At 36.8% G+C, this 16,542-nt stretch overlaps 1 protein-coding gene across 8 annotated transcripts in view; it reads left to right on the top strand.

Moving 5' to 3' along the window:
- Positions 1 to 16,542, top strand: part of RAPGEF6 (Rap guanine nucleotide exchange factor 6) — a 226,774-nt gene that overhangs the window by 156,258 nt on the left and 53,974 nt on the right. For all 8 annotated transcript variants that reach the window (XR_007134590.1, XM_047778562.1, XM_047778563.1 and 5 more), the window contains 3 exons: positions 30 to 233; positions 3,544 to 3,652; positions 13,044 to 13,284. Coding sequence is in view for 7 of the 8 variants with exons in the window: in XM_047778562.1 (XP_047634518.1) it covers positions 30 to 233; positions 3,544 to 3,652; positions 13,044 to 13,284 (554 nt within the window). In the remaining variant the exon portion in view is untranslated. The remainder of the gene's footprint in view (positions 1 to 29; positions 234 to 3,543; positions 3,653 to 13,043; positions 13,285 to 16,542) is intronic.

The following is a 16,542-nucleotide window of genomic DNA, read 5'->3' as shown; positions in this document are numbered from 1 at the left end:
ATATATCTCTTACCTTTTCTACTTTCTAGAAAATGAATGGTCATCTCCGGTTATTGAATATTGCTTGTGCTGCAAAAGCTAAGTGGAGACAGGTTGTGCTGCAAAAGGCTTCCCGGGAGTCCCCTCTGCATTTCAGCCTTAATGGAGGGACTGAGAAAGGCTTTGGTATTTTTGTTGAAGGTGTAGAACCTAGTAGCAAAGCTGCTGATGCTGGACTGAAACGTGGTGATCAGGTAAGTAAATAACCAGTGACTTAAAAATTAAGACTTCTTATAGTTAATGTCTCCTACTTTTTTTCTCATCTGATAGTTCTTCAAGTAAGCATGATCAATATAAGGAAATATTTTTTCAAGCCTCTTTTTAGAGGCAGTATCTTTAAATGGTTCACTTTAAAAACATAATTGCCATTCATACCTTACTGTTAATGGAAAATTTGATATAGTATATCTGGAAACAGCCTAATAGTCCCTGTCCGTCCTCCAAAGATTAGGAAACTCTATCTGCCAGCAGTTGCACAATATTGCAGAAAAACTGGTATGTGAGTTGGCACACTTGCTTGCTTTGAAGGAGTAAGTACTTCTGTCCATACCACTCTAAAATTAAGTGGCCAAAGATTACTGTAAATGATGGTTTCAGCTTAAGTAATGTTCATATGGTAACGGAACTATATACATAAGCCGAGTGAGCCAGGTGAGGTCTAGGCAAAGAAAGGAGATGCTGGGAGGAAATTGATAGGGATTTATTCTCACCATATAGGTAGCAGTTAACTGTAGAATGGTGTGCTTCACAGTGAGGTTCCTGACAACCTTCGTACTAAAAAATTCCTAGACCCTCTTCGGTCTTAATAATCTTATTAATCTCATTTTCTAGAGATGAATACTAGAAATCTGATTTGCACAAAGCTCTCTAAATGGTTCTCACACACACCAGCACATCAGGCTGAATGATTCTGGAAGCTTAATATTTTCCATTTAAAATTTGTTGTTCATTCATTCAGACTCTGAATTTATTTTACTTTTAACCAAATCATGCTATAATTTTTTAAAATTATAAGGGCATGGAGTTCTCGTCATGGCTCAGTGGTTAACGAATCTGACTAGGAACCATGAAGTTGCGGGTTTGATCCCTGGCCTTGCTCAGTGGGTTAAGGATCCGGCGTTGCTGTGAGCTATGGTATAGGTTGCAGATGCCGCTCGGATTCCACGTTGCTGTGGCTCTGGCGTAGGCTGGCAGCTACAGCTCCGATTTGACCCCGCACTCCATGTGCCTCGGGTGCGGCCCTAGAAAAAGACAAAAATAAAATAAAATAAAATTATAAGGGCATTCACATAATGAAAAGTTCTGTGTACTTCAGAAAAGAACAGTGGCTTTCAACCAGTGATGATTTTGTCATCCAGGAGACATTTGGCAATGTCTGGAGTTATTTTTGATTTTCATGATATGGGAATTACTGCTGGCATCAGTGGATAGAGGCCAGGGATACTGCTAACTAGGCTATAACACCCCAGAACAAAGCAGCCACACAACAGAGTGATCCAACCCAGGTATCAATTGTGCAAGGGATTAAGAAACTTTTTTTTTTTTGTCTTTTTAGGGCTGCCCTCTTGGCATATGGAGGTTCCTAGGCTAGGGGTTCGAAATGGAGCTGTAGCCACTGGCCTACGCCACAGCCCAAAGCAACGTGGGATCCAAGCTGTGTCTGCCACCTACACCACAGCTCACGGCAACGCCGGATCCTTAACCCACTGAGCGAGGCCGGGGATCGAACCCGCATACTCGTGGATGCTAGTCAGATTCGTTTTTTGCTGAGCCACGATGGGAACTCCAAGAAACTCTTATATAATAAGTAAAACTTATATCATAATAAAGTATTTTAAAATTTAAAAATAAGTGATTTAATTTTTTTAAAAAAGGCTCTTACATGAAGTTTTAATGATATCCTTCTTCCCCGAGGAAGCTTTTTAAAATAGTCATTTCTAGGCCTTACCCCAGACTACTCATCTATTAGTTAGGCACCTGGAATCATTATATTTATTGTTCCAGTATTTTTTTATAAACATACTTAAGAAATTCATTCTTCGCAGAAAAAAAGAAATCTTGCGGTTTCATTCCTGAGAGAGCAGAAAAATAATCATGCTTTACTTCTCTCAGTCTTCCCAGGTATTATTGAAATTATCTAAGATTTTGGATATAGTTTGCAAATTATTTTAACACTATGGATCTTCTCTTCTAAGAGCACTTTGACATTTGCATGAAGTATCATAAGCTTATTACTAACAATCATTCAGACATTTGCATCTGCCGTACTGAGTTCACTGATGACCTCCACTTCATCTGTGCCCATATGTCCCCATTATTTTGATTCTTCTCACAGCTGTCTTCTTGTACTTCTAGAACATTTTCTAGTACTTTTTTCAGAAAGGGCAATTGGGTACTTTAATTTTGTGCATCCTTACGCATCTGATGATGCTTTTGTTCAGTGGCATATAAAAATCTTTAATCACAGTCATTTTCCCCCTCAGAACATTGAAGTCAGAGGAAAGTACCACATCCTCTTAGTATGGCCCAAAAGAAGTCCAAACTATCCTTTCTTTAATTTTCTTTTCTAGGTATCTTTGGTTCCTCCCCCCTCCCCCCAACTTTTGCCCCACGGACCTCCACAGTGATGTTTATAGATTCTTTAAGTCCTTGGAATTAAAGGTTTTCTTGAGATGTATTTTTTTTTTAAAAAAAGAAGATCTCTGTGCTTTCTTTGCATGTTACTGAATGATCCATTTCCAGTATATAGACTAAAGACTGTCTTGAACTCTGGGAATTCTACTTCTGTGATTTCTTTTTCCTTTTCCTAATATTTTGTTTCTTACTCCTTTTTGTTCTTTTGAAACCTTTGTGTCATTCCTTGCCACCTGTCCTTTGTGCTGCCTTTTTTTTTTTTTCTCATTATGTTTATTTCTTTGTCCTTTTCCATGGAATTAGTACTTTTGGAATAAGCTTCACGATGATTCTGAGGTACAGCCAAGTTTGGGAAGCCCTGATCTGAAGGATCAGCAGTATCAATGGAACAGGATTCCATCACAGTTGTACTTGTTGCTTTTTGACTGCCTAATTCAGTCATTGGGGAAAAATACTTAGTTGTATTTAGAGTACCACTTTTAAGTGAATTTATCTCCTAAAAGTAGTAAATTTGCATTTAGAATACATAACTAGAATTTATTTATACACACACAGGTGATAATTTTTATGAGCTGATCTAACATGATTAAATTTGTTCCTTAATATGTAAAACATATGTTTAAACAAATGTTTTTTCCGTATGATCCCAGAGGGAATGAACTTGAGGGGAAAAAAAAAAGTTTATGGTAGATATTTGGGAAAATACAAAAATGTAGAGAAATTATTAGTAATTTTACCTCTCACAGAGGTAACGGTTCACATATGAGTGCATTTTATTTGTATTTAATTTTTTTTACCATTAAACTTAAGGTTGCAGAAGTAATTAATACTGTTGCTGTCTTAATTTGTATTTTTCAAACTTTTCTCAAGATAATGGAAGTAAATGGACAAAACTTTGAGAATATAACATTTGCGAAGGCCCTTGAAATTTTGAGGAATAATACTCATCTTGCACTTACTGTAAAGACCAACATTTTTGGTGAGTTTTGTTGTAAAAAAACTATCTGAGAATTTCTTTGGCCAGGGGGCTGGGTAATAGAAAAGAAAAAAAGTCACTACAATGAAAAGGAAGATGGTAAATACTGAAAACATGTTTCTGTCTATGCTATTTGAACATTTTTAGGATCTTTAGTGCTGAGATAAAGTATTCTGTATTCTAGAATCTTTATTTTTTACTTGCGTTTAATTATTTTGAAATCTTAGTTTTAAAATAGGTGTACAGCTACAGTCAGTCAATTATGAAATGTCTACTGAGTATCTACTATGTACTGTACTTTGCACGGAGATACTAAATGACTTAACAGTCATAGGGTTTTTTCCCCCTGATAATGTGCAAGTCAGTCTACTTCTGATGTTTTAGCTTTCTGAAATAATAAAATGAATGCTAGATTAGCTGTATCATAGAAATAAATTGATTTAAGACATTGAATTAATTAGTGAATTGCCAATTTTTAATAACAGTGTACTTCACCTTTCTGTGTAAAAATGTGGATTACTGTGCTTGTAGTGTTTTGATCATGTTAATATTGAATGAAGCTAGGATGAAGCTTGTACTTTTTACTTAATCTGCTGTTTTGATTTTTTTTTTAACTTTTAGGAAAAACTGAGTTTCATTAGATATCATAAAATAAGGGTGACAGGAAAAACAGTTTAACGATTGAAAACTAATGAAACTTTAAGAGTCCTTATGAAGTAGGGAAGAAAAAAAAATTCTCTACATCCTTCAGGTTGAAATTTGAGGAATAAGAGTTGAACTTAAAAACCATGCCTTTGTAAAAGGAGGTGTGTGTATCTGTATCTGTCTCTGTGTCTTTCTCTCTTTCTCTTTGTCTGTCTATCTCCCAACTTTGGCTCCTCCTTATACTGAACTTACTCATAATGAAAAGTGAAACATTTGGTGTTTTTCCTCTTTTCGCTTGGGTGCCTTTTACTGAATTACATCATGCTAAATCTGGCATGTAACAATCTATTGGCAATTTCCAAATATTATATAAGTTTAGCATAGAATAAGTAAGTAAACCTTAACAGTTTTTAGATTTCCTAGCCTTTGACTAGTATCTAGAAACATCAACTTTTGGATTAAACTTTTGGATTAAAAGGACTCTGATTTTGAAAAATATGAAAGCAAAGATTGCTCTGACCCCCAAAACAAGTTATTTAGTCTCTCTAAACTTCAGTTTCTCCATTTCTGTTTTATAGGGTTTTTGTAAGCATCAGTACCTTTCAACTTTTTGTGCCTGGCACATAATAATTACTAACTGGTATCAAATATGGTTGTGTGTAAGAAATAATGACAGTATAATGTAGTGATTAATAACATGAACCCAGAAGACAAAGTTCATCTGAAAGATGGAAGAGGAAGAGAAACCACAACCTCAGAACTCTTTGAGTGATGAGAAACGGTAGCCCTGCAGAACCCTAGATTGACTATTGCAGAGGGGAGGAGTTGAGGTGGTGCTTAAGAAGGGAATCCATACCCTCAAGACTTCTTACCTCAGGCAAAGTGTAGTCAGCCAACCTTCTCCCCATGCAAAACACCAAAGAGTACCTCAAAGGAATATTAGTAGAACATTTGTTGAAATGGAGTATTTTAGTCTGGATGTGGTAGCTAGGATAAAGTTCCAGTAACTCTGGCATTACCATGACGCAGAACTGAGCAGTTAGGTCATCCTACGTGGAACTTAGAGTCAGAACATCTACAGAAAGAAAAGCTGTGACGAGAAAACAGATTTGTTTAGATGATACTAGATTCTTGGTCATTTTGTGTATGAATTAGAATTGACAGCAAGGGATCACCAGGCGTAGAGAACCAGAATTATTGCAGGGGTGAGGTGAAGAACCTAGTAAGTGAGTTTCCTCTGGAGAGAAAAAGAAGAAAACCATTTCTAGAATTCTTCTCAGGAAAAAAGACACCCGAGAAAAATAAGTCTTAGATAGTGACTTCAAGTATGTGGAGACATATTTTAGTAGCAAAGGCAGAAACGTTCAGTAGAAGGAATAGTTAAGTTGAAGAAATCAATTTTATTTATTTATTTATTTATTTATTAATTATTATTATTAGTCGTTTTAAGGCTGCTCCAGTGAAATATGGAAGTTCCCAGGCTAGGGCGTCTAATCAGAGCTTTTGCTCCTGTCGTATGCCGCAGCCACAGCAATGGGGGGATCCGAGCCACATCTGTCACCTACACCACAGCTCATGGCATCGCCAGATCATTAACCCACTGAGCAAGGGATTGAACCTGTGTCCTCGTGGATATTACTCCAGTTCGTTATCTCTGAGCCATGACAGAAACTCCCAAGTTAAAGATTTTTTTTTTTTTGTCTTTTTGCCATTTCTTGGGCCGTTCCCGCGGCATATGGAGGTTCCCAGGCTAGGGGTCCAATCGGAGCTGTGGCCACCAGCCTACACCAGAGCCACAGCAACGCAGAATCCGAGCCGCGTCTGCGACCTACACCACAGCTCACAGCAACACTGGATCCTTAACCCACTGGCGAGGCTAGGGATCGAACCCGCAACCTCATGGTTCCTAGTTGGATTCGTTAACCACAGAGCCACGAGGGGAACTCCAATATATCATTTTTATAAAGAAAAAAAAGATAAAATGAAATTAAAGTGCTATTCCAAGAGATCTGAAAGAAAATGTGAAGAAGAAAGTATTTAGGAAACAATGGGAGACGCCATTCTAGAATGGAAGAAGAGTGCGACTCCCAATTCAAAGGAGTACCTATAATCGAAGCAAAATTAGTTTAAAAAACATGTCAACTTTCTATTTCAAGTATTGACTAGTTACACCTAAAAGAGACTACTAAAAAGCTACCTGCCATTGAACAGAAAGGAAGTTAGACCTTAAAGACGTGAACTTGAACCATATCTGCCCTGGGACATTTGCCAGTACACAAAAGACAACTGAGAGACTGAGTCTCTTTTGGCAGTAGACTCCCAAGAAAAGGTGGAAGAGTTGGAATCCTGCCATTGCTAAGAGCACAGACCCTGGGTGTGTCAAATCCTTCACCCCTAGTCCTGAGACTGTACCCCCAGAGGATGTTTCTTTTTTCCCCATGGCTGTTTTCTCATCAATAGAAATAGAAACTCAGGGAGTTCCCGTCGTGGCTCAGTGGTTAACGAATCCGACTAGGAACCATGAGGTTGTGGGTTCGATCCCTGGCCTCCCTCAGTGGGTTAAGGATCCGGCGTTGTTGTGAGCTGTGGTGTAGGTCACAGACGCGGCTTGGATCCCGTGTTGCTGTGGCTGTGGTGTAGGCCAGCGGCTACAGCTCCAATTAGACCCCTAGCCTGGGAACCTCCATATGCCATGGGAATGGCCCTAGACATGGCATAAAGACAAAAAAGAAAAGAAATTCACAGGTTTATAGTGTAGAGCCCACTAAAGGCCAGAACAGTCTACCAAAGGCCAGAGCACTCTAGCATAACAACATTTGTTCAGGATTGGGAACTCGAATATCTGACTCTGAGGAGTACGTGGACTGTGCTCTAGGCAACTCAAAAAAACCTCACATTTTGGCCTGGCCCTGTCTCTTGGGTACTTGGCCAAAGAAAACAAAAATGCTTTTTTGAGCATTTTAGTAGCAGCCTATTATTTATGAAAGTATTTTTTTAAATATAAAGTCAAACAAATAATCAAAGATGGTGAGGCTCTTTTAAAAATCATTGTAAGCCGGAACCAACAGAAACAGAACCACAGAAGCTCCAAAGTATCAAACATATGTGACTTTAAGGTACTGTGTTTGATGTGTCCTTATTTCCATGAAGGTAAAAAGCAAATTAAGAATTCTGGTTCTGGGTAAGATGGAGCAAACACGTGCTACCTTTCATCTCCCTCTGAACTCAACAGTAAGGCCTGGACAGAATCCTGACCCATCTATTTGAGAACTCATAGAATTCAAAGTATTACCACCAGCAGTGAATTTATCATTTTTTCACTCCAGTATCCCCTGGACTGGACTCAAGGCAGCATGAAACCTGGATGTGAATATTATGGTGCAGACCTAGAAGGATTCAGGAGTAACCGGTTTAAGGAGTAGGAAAGGAAACTCATAAAGCTCAGGCAGAGTTAGGGAATTCCCACAGTTTTGTTTTTGTTTGTTTGTTCCCACTCTTTTTTCCCTGTATTACTATCTCGGGCTCCAGCCTCCAAACAGTCTTGTGGCATTGGCTGATGATATGTTCCTCACCCTTTAGTGGAGCTCTGGCCCCAAGAAGGCTAATGTCATTGGTTCCCCTCCCCATGCCCCACCCCCCACCTCCCAGTCTCTTTCTCCTCTAGTTGGCCTCTAAGGCACTGCAGTGGACAGTTTCCCTCTAGAGGACCAAAAAAGAGGACATAGGAAATGGAAAGTATCAGGTTGATAATTGAGATGGAGGAAACCACCCCATAAAATTGTTGATGAAATCCTGGGTTTACCCCCATCCTGTGGGTGCATGAGTCTAAACCTATTTGGCATAGCATAGACTTTGAGAACTGGCACGAATAGACCTCTGCTCATGGCCTAGACTGACCACTAGGTGGTATAAGGTGGACAGATCCACATAACACTGCAGACAAAGACTTTGAAAATTGAACACTAGAACCACAACCCACAGAAGGCTAAACAAAAATAACATTTTCTAAAGGATGCAACTAGGACTCAGAGCAATTTTAATTTTACAGATTCTATTACAGTTTTCTTTGTATTTGTTTTGTATACAGTTTGCTCAGTGTTTGAATTTGTGCATTGATGTCACTCATCAATTTTAGAAATTTCATGGCCGTTATTACTACAGATATTTCCTTTGCCCCTCTTTCTTTCCCTTCCTGGTGGGAAATTCTGTATTAAAAGATTTGTGTCCCATCTGTCTCTTACTTTCTGTCCTATTCTTTCCATTTTTTCTTTCATTATGTTTGAGTTTGGATATTTTGTAGTAATCTGTGTTTAAGAAAGTTATCCTATTTTCTGCTGTATCCAGTCTCCTGATAAGTGAATGCATTGAATTTAGTTTTAGATAGTTTTCACTTTTAGAATATCGACTTGAATCTCATAAAATCCACTTCTCTTTTGTATTTTTTTTTCATCCATTTAATTTCTTTTCCTCCATGTTATTTAATATATTTATAGGGGTTATTATAAAATCCTTGTGTGTTAACCCTAACATTTGGATTATCATTTATACTTTATTTTCTTACTTTCTGTCTTTTTTTTTATTATTATTACTATTTTCCCTATTTTTATGGCCACATTTGCAGCATATGGAAGTTCCCAGACCAGGGGTCAAATCAGAGCTGCCATCTATGGCCTCCTCCATAGCCAGGGCAACACTGGCTCCAGGCCACATCTCCCTATCAGCCACGGCTGTGGCAGTGCTGGATCCTTAACCCACTGATCGAGGCCAGGAGTTGAACCTGTATCCTCACAGAGACAACGTCAGGTTCTTAATGTGCTGAGCCACAGTGGCAACTCCCACTTTGTGTGTCTTAAAATTTTTTATTGTGTGCTTTACTTTGTATATAAAGGAACCTTGGTAGTAAAATTAATTTTTTCTCAAAGATATGATTTGCCATTTCCTCTGTTTAATCACATAAGGTAAGCGAAATTGAGCCAGACCACACTGGGTTGCAGAATTAGTTAGACCGTGTCCATTGGTTTCAAGTTGAGAGCAAGCCTTGTCATGTGCTTGATATAGGCCCCTCTTCTAGTGGAGCTTTGTCTCTAAGCATTGAGAGATGCTGGGAAATTTCACTCTGTTTTTTCAGCCTTGTTCCCCTACCCCTTCCCCCACCTCCAGTTTCTTGATTTAGAGTCTGGTAGCTTTCTGTCCCCTTTTTTAAAATAAGTTCTGCCCTTCAGAGATTTTGCACTTAGCCTCCCACACCAAGCAGATAAATCTGTTTTTGAAAGTCTCTCCCTGTTTTGTGACTGCCTCCTGAGTACTGTGAGACTCTAAGAAATTTCCAGCCTTGTGCCTTGTCTTGCTAATAGAGATGTCCCAAGAAGAAAAGTGACATTGCTTAGGGGCTTCTTCGTAGTCCAGTGTCTCTGCCAGTACTCACAGCTGTCCAAACTTCCCTTTCCCCTTTTACCTGATCCTTACCTCCTGCTTATGTTTAGACTCAGCATATGCCCCCAGAGAAGAAAAGAGGTGGCAATCTCAGTTTACCCTCTTTCTGCTCTGGAGTGTTCGTTCATTTATTCCTCTTGCCTTTCACAGCTTTATAATGTCTTTAAAAGTCTCGCCACTCAGATAATTACTAATTTTAATTTTTAGTGAAAGTAATATATGCATGTTTTACATATTAAAATACTAAAGGACCCAGTGGGACCATACTGTGTACAGTATTCTTTATGTTTCCATAGTCGTTCATACAGGTGTACTTCTTACATAATTGATATTGCATAGAATTCCATTGCACTGTTAGCATAATCTATTATCTGATGTCATATTAATAGATATTTAGGTTGTTTACAGATTTTGCTGTTTACGGTGATGTAATAACAATCTTTTATACTTTTATGCTTTTTTAGGAGCTATAAGATAAATTTGTCAGAGTGAAATTATATTTATAGTTACTGCAGTTTTACTTCCTAGAAGTTTCTTCAGTCTACATACACTTCATGCATCAGTGTATAAGAAGACCTCTTCAGTGCATATGCATAGCATCAACTTTATTATTTCTGACAAACAGTCTTTAATAATGAGGGCAGCTGAGCACCTTCTTTATATACTAACATTTCTTTTCATTTTTCTGTTTTCATGTTGAGTTACTCGTCTCTTACTGGTTTGTTTGGATGTCTTAAATAAAAGACAGTATCTTTTTGTCCTGTGGGTTGCATGTATTTTCCCCAAGTTATTTGTCTTTCGACTTTACTTGTTCATTTGTTTTGCTTTGTGTGTATAAATACACCTTACATAGATGAGGTGAGTGAGAAATTTTTGTGTAGTTAAATTTATTAAATATTTCTTTTATTCTTGGGCACCTTCATTTCTGGTTCATGTGTTATATCTGATACTGATGTTTAATGGTATTGTAATTGCATTTGCTTACCATCCATTAATTTATCCTTAACTAATTTTCTTAAATTTAGCACAATCATTTCTCTTCTTTATCTGTAAATCACAAGCTCTGCAGATTTTTACTTACAATTATATATACAGGTCCAGTGAATATAGAAACTACTTTGTCAACTCTTGAGTTGGTTTACATACACTGCAGCCGGGGATATCGCTGCCCAAAGATTTCCTGTTGCTCTTAACAGAAAAGTCAAACACCTCAGCACAGCATTATCAGGCCCTTTCTTTACCTTGTTCTCTAGTTATCTTGATTATCTTGAACTTTCCTTCTGCCACAACTACTTTAAACTTGAGTTTTCCTCTGCCTCCTCCTTTTTTGCCTAGTTGAAATCAATTCACTTTACTGATCTCTTCTTACACAGTAACTTAATTAAGGAAGATTTTCCCTTTCTTACTGTCTTAACTAGTTCCTCTTATGTTGTCTCTTTACCATGTGTCGTTGACTGACTGTATATTCCACAGCAGGAAGAATCTGCAAATATCTAGCTTAATGCTAGCAAAATCTAGCTTAATGCTTGACATGTTGATGGGTCAGTAAATATTTTTTGAATGAATGTCTTGATTTGAGCTCAGAAAAGCATTTTTATCTTTATCATGTGGCTTAAAGTGAAAAGAAAATTCTTTTAATTTCTTTTTTTTCAGTGAAAAATTGTTAAGAAATTAAAATGAATTTATTTTGAAAGTAAATCCTTGAAAGGTGACTCCTAAAAATTTCCATTATCTTGAAGACAGAAAATGTGGGTTTTTTTTCTAAGCTTGCCATGTCCTTTGATAAGGTGATAGCATCCTGGTTGAAACTTTCCAAAATGATCAAATTTTACAACTAAATGCTAAGCTGTTTATGTTATAATATGTCATTTCTTGTTACTTGTAAGTCCTTTGATGTTGTGGGAAACTCTAGGTTTATCCCATAATGACAGGAAAGATCACAATTCTTTGTGGTTTAAGTTTCAGGGCACGTTTATACAATTTATAGCTTTTCTTTTATATAGATACAGAGTACTACTGCTTATAGCTATACCTCCTGCGTAAGCTGAGGTTCTACCTCTTAGGTGGCTGAAGACCTGCATTCAAGAATAGGCAGCCACCACTTTTCTTTCATTCATACTCCTTCCAGGTACCATCAGTTTTTAGGAATGTTGTCTTCTACTTTAGCGTTTTTCTTTTTCTTTTTTTTTTTCCTCTAGCAGTTGATCTTTCTTCTTGGAGAACCTATTTAAAACAAGAACAACCAAAAAGAAAAAAAAAACTTTATTATGACATTACTTAAAAACAGGTGACACAGATTTTCCTAACTGGAAAATGAGACATCAGTAGCTTCTAGATATATAGCTTTATACAGATTTATCTTTCTTTTGCCTTATCCCAGGAGGTACAGCCCCTCTTGAGAGGTGAAAAACTAGATCTAGGCAAAGAGATTGCTCAAAAGGCAAGTCCCCTCCTTAAGGATGAATTGTAACTCATCAGACTTAGGGTTGACAGAAAGTTAGGTACAAATAATTTTTTTTTTTTTCATTTCAGACCACTGCAGTGAAAGCTTATTAGCTGCTTTCACTTTACTGAGTGACTTAAGTCTCATAGATGTTACCTTAAGGAAATTGTCATATAGTACAAAATTTAGTACTATTTATTTCTGATTAAAAAAAAAGGTCCTACAGAGAACTTTTTTTTAATGGCTAAATTTTACAAAACAGGGGCTGACTTATAGTACTTAGATCTCATCTTAAAAGATAGATATGATGATGAGGCATAACATATAAATGATAGAACCTAAATATCTGTTTTTAGGAGTTCCCACAGTGGTGCGATCGGATCAGTGGCATCTTGGGAGCAGGTTTGATCCCTGGCCTGGCACAGTGGGTGAAGGATCCAGTGTTGCCACAGTTGTGGCTTAGGCAGCAATTACGGCTGAGATCCTGGCCCAGGAACTCCATGTGCCATGGGGTGGCCAAAAAAAAAAAAAAAAAAAATCTGTTTCTATAAAATCTGGGTTGATTAGTAATTATAGTGTTGATTCCCTGAATAGGAACCCTTGGGCTTTTGAAACATGCTAACAATCAGCCCACTTCATTTCCATTTTCTCCAGTGACTTTATTTTATCACTATTGGACAACATCAGAAGTACAGTCAGGTATAAAAACTGAAAAGATGATAAATAAAGGGTGGGTATAAATTTCAACATGAAATGGATTTTAATGAGGATGTCATAGAAAGCGACCATGTTTATCCTTAAAATTTTTGGTTGGTATAAAAACTTTCTTATGAGAAGAAAAGAAATGACAAATTTATTTATTTGTTTCCACAGTGTTCAAAGAATTACTTAGTAGGACTGAGCAAGAGAAATCGGGTATTCCTCATATTCCAAAAATTGCTGAAAAAAAAAGTAATCGCCATTCAATCCAGGATGTACCAGGAGATATTGAACAGACCTCACAGGAGAAAGGAAATAAGAAAATAAAAGCAAATACTGTTTCAGGTGGAAGAAACAAAATCAGGAAAATTTTGGACAAAACACGATTTAGTATATTGCCTCCAAAACTATTTAGGTAGGTAATGACCATCTCAGTCATGTAGGCATTTTCCTATTGACTGTAATTTTTTTGTGGGAGAAGGGAAGTTTGGGTCAGTTCTGTTTTTATAGAACTAATGCATCGTAAAATCTGCAAGCAATTTATATATAAGTAAGAAATTCTGAAAGTCTCATTATCACTTCCATGAAATCAACGTTGTTAGCTTATGTATTCATCTTGTTTTAAATGTTAGAAAAGACTGCTCATTTTATTTTAGGAATTTTTTTTTGTATATTTTTGGTCCAGTTTCTGTCCCTTGATCTGCAATATGGATACTTTAAAACTTGGGACATATTCACTAATACTATTTTTTGGTCTTTCAAATCTTCTTTCTCTTTATTACACTGTTTGTTCATTCCTGAATTCTGATCTTTTTAGTCAAATCTGTTTCTGTTTTCAAAGTGAAATGTCACCTGATCTGAGTAAAACTTCAGAATGATCAAGTGATCCCAGTGTCATGACTAGGAATTACTCTAATATATATTATATCTCTGCATATTTTATATTATCTATTTTCTAAAGTAATTACAAAAGTTCTAATCAAATACAGTACCTAGCGCATAATAGTCATTTATTTAATGAATAAGTTAAGACAATGAATCGGTGAAAGAAAGAAAACATATTCAAAGAAAATACTTAATTCAGCTCCTGATAGTTCCTCGCACTGTGCCAAAAACTATAAAGCTGGAGAGAAATAGTCCCTGCCTATAAGGAATTCATATAAGGAATGCTTTATTCGTCACACATTTATTATAAACCAGGCACAATGTCCAGAGTTAGAAATATTTAAAGTAGAACAGTTTTCTTGCCCTCCAAGAGCTGATCACCTAAAAGGAAAAACAGGTAAGTGGTCCATTACAGAGTGATAAATATTTTAATGTACAAAGGCAGGAACAAGCTTGGTAGGTTTGAGTAGAGTATGTTTCTCAGTCCATATCTAAAGATGAAGCACGGCAGGTAGGTAAGTGAAGGACTTAGACTACTATGCTAATGATAGGGACTTCACTCTGTTGTAATAGGGACCCAGAGAAGGTGTATAATGTGGCAAGATTTGCTCTTTTAGGAAGATCTTTCCTTTAGCTGTGTTAGTGGTTTGGGTTTGAGGGAGGAGCACAACCTAGCAGTAGTAGCATGGAGACAATTAGGAGGCAATTTGGAACTAGGTGAATGTCAGCTCTGTCTTTTACTTAAAGGTCTGAAGGATTTCCCCATCAGAAAATGCTCTTCACAAGTTTTTACTTCCAGTTCAGTTTAACACATTTGTTTTTCCTTTAATTTGGGGCTCACAGAGGATTGAAACATTCTGAATTTTGTTCTTAATGTCCCTCATTTCTAGAAGTTTATTAATCATTCCTTTCTGAGTGATTATTCTCCTTGAGGTTTATAAAAAGACATAACTTTAAAATAACAAAATTCTTTTAATATTGAGCATAGCGTAGCATGATAGCAGCATGGCAAACACTGTAAGAATAGACTCTTCTCACAAATGAAAATAGGGTAAGGAAAACATTAGAAGCGCCAGCCCATACTCAAGAGATTGGGGATGGTTTTAGATGACTAGAAGTCTGCATGAAGGCACTGAGGAAATGGGAAGGGGATGAGGACCAGCAGCAGAAGAGTTCACAAGAGGAGTTCCTCAGGCGCTAAAGCCCTGCGTCCCATTTTCAGAAAGCCTGGTGGGTTTCATCTGGAATATACAAATGTCCTTTAACAGGGTCTCGTTTTGAACACACTGTGGCACGTGTCATCGAAAGCCAGAGAAAACTGTGATTGCAACTGACTTTAGTTTGTTAGTGTCACATTTCTCTGTTATTTTCAAGTGTCAGGCGTCGAAATCGACATCTCATCTCCACAGTGTTTCCTTCAGGGGGTGGGGATTGGTTACTCCACGTGGATTCTCTTTGCTTACAGCAGGTGGAGGCATGGAGCAATCATTTGAGTATTTTCAAGCATTATTTCTTTATATTAGGACCCCCTAAAATGAAAGATCTAGTAAAAATGGCTTCACTTAAAGTCAAAGGGATTTTATTTCATTATTTTATTAGTCAGCAAGCACTTATTGAGTCGCTTCTTTTATGCCAACAGGAGGCTCTTGGCTATGAGTGCAAACATGAATAAAATGCTGCCCTTCATGAGTTCATAGTAAACTGGCTCTCTCTTCTCAACATGTTTCAGTGAAGTAAAAAATAATAATAAATAATAAATAATTTCAGCCGTATAAATACCAAAAAAGTAGATTATTTCAGTAGAAAACATAAAGGTTTTCTACTGGAGCCTATTTTTGCAGAGAGAACTGATTTCTCACTTTACCTTTCAGACTAGCTGCTTTGCATTTTTGAGAATATATGTCGTATTTCTTGGCACTTATTACACATGGATTCAGACAACTGTTTTTGTGACACACACACACAAACACACACACTTCACTAGAAGGTCAGTAGAAAAATACGCAGTGAATGTGAATCAGATGTTCTGCATCAATAGTAATCAAGGATACACAGTTTAAAATGGAGTATTGTTTGTTTTACCACAGCTTGTTAAAGAAAATAGGGTGCCAGAATTGATAGCATAAGAGAGTTACTAAGAATAAGCTCAGATTGCTGTAGTAATATAACATGATATATAACTTTTCTCTAAAGCATTTGGGCATTTTTTTTTAGTAAGAGCTCTAAAAATGTTCATAGCTTTGATTCAGTAATTTCATTTCTGATAATAATTAGATGAAGATTTATATACTGATGTTCTTGGTAATATTCTCCATAATTAAACAAAATTGGGAAACCTTAAATGTCCAGCTGCAAGGTACTGATCAAGTAAATTGTGCTTTTTAACCACAAAATGACTGGAAGGAAGAAGGTTGATGGTGGTTTTATCTAAGTGGTTTTTTTTTAAAGAAAATTTTCCATTTCTTGGTTGCTTTTTTTTGTATTGTAGAAATTTAAAAAAAATTAACTTTGCATATTTATTTTTTAAATGAGAAAAAATGTTTTGAGTTTAATTTTAAAATTCCTGAACATCTCCTTCCTCTTCAGAAGGGGTGCTTGGCTTTGACTTTTGCAGGGTCCACTTTTTTAAGAGTAGGGAATGATTTGTCCTAGAAATACTGTAAGAATGTCCACATCTGTGAGAGGAGTAAAGAAAATGAATGTAAGGAAGGAACAAATAATTGGGATAAGAATAGGTAGTTCCTAAAATCACAAATCACCACATAATTTTAAAATAAAAGAATGTTTC

The sequence above is a fragment of the Phacochoerus africanus genome, chromosome 4, assembly GCF_016906955.1.
Source record: "Phacochoerus africanus isolate WHEZ1 chromosome 4, ROS_Pafr_v1, whole genome shotgun sequence".
NCBI lineage: Eukaryota > Metazoa > Chordata > Mammalia > Artiodactyla > Suidae > Phacochoerus > Phacochoerus africanus.
This window is presented reverse-complemented; position numbering and strand designations above follow the sequence as displayed.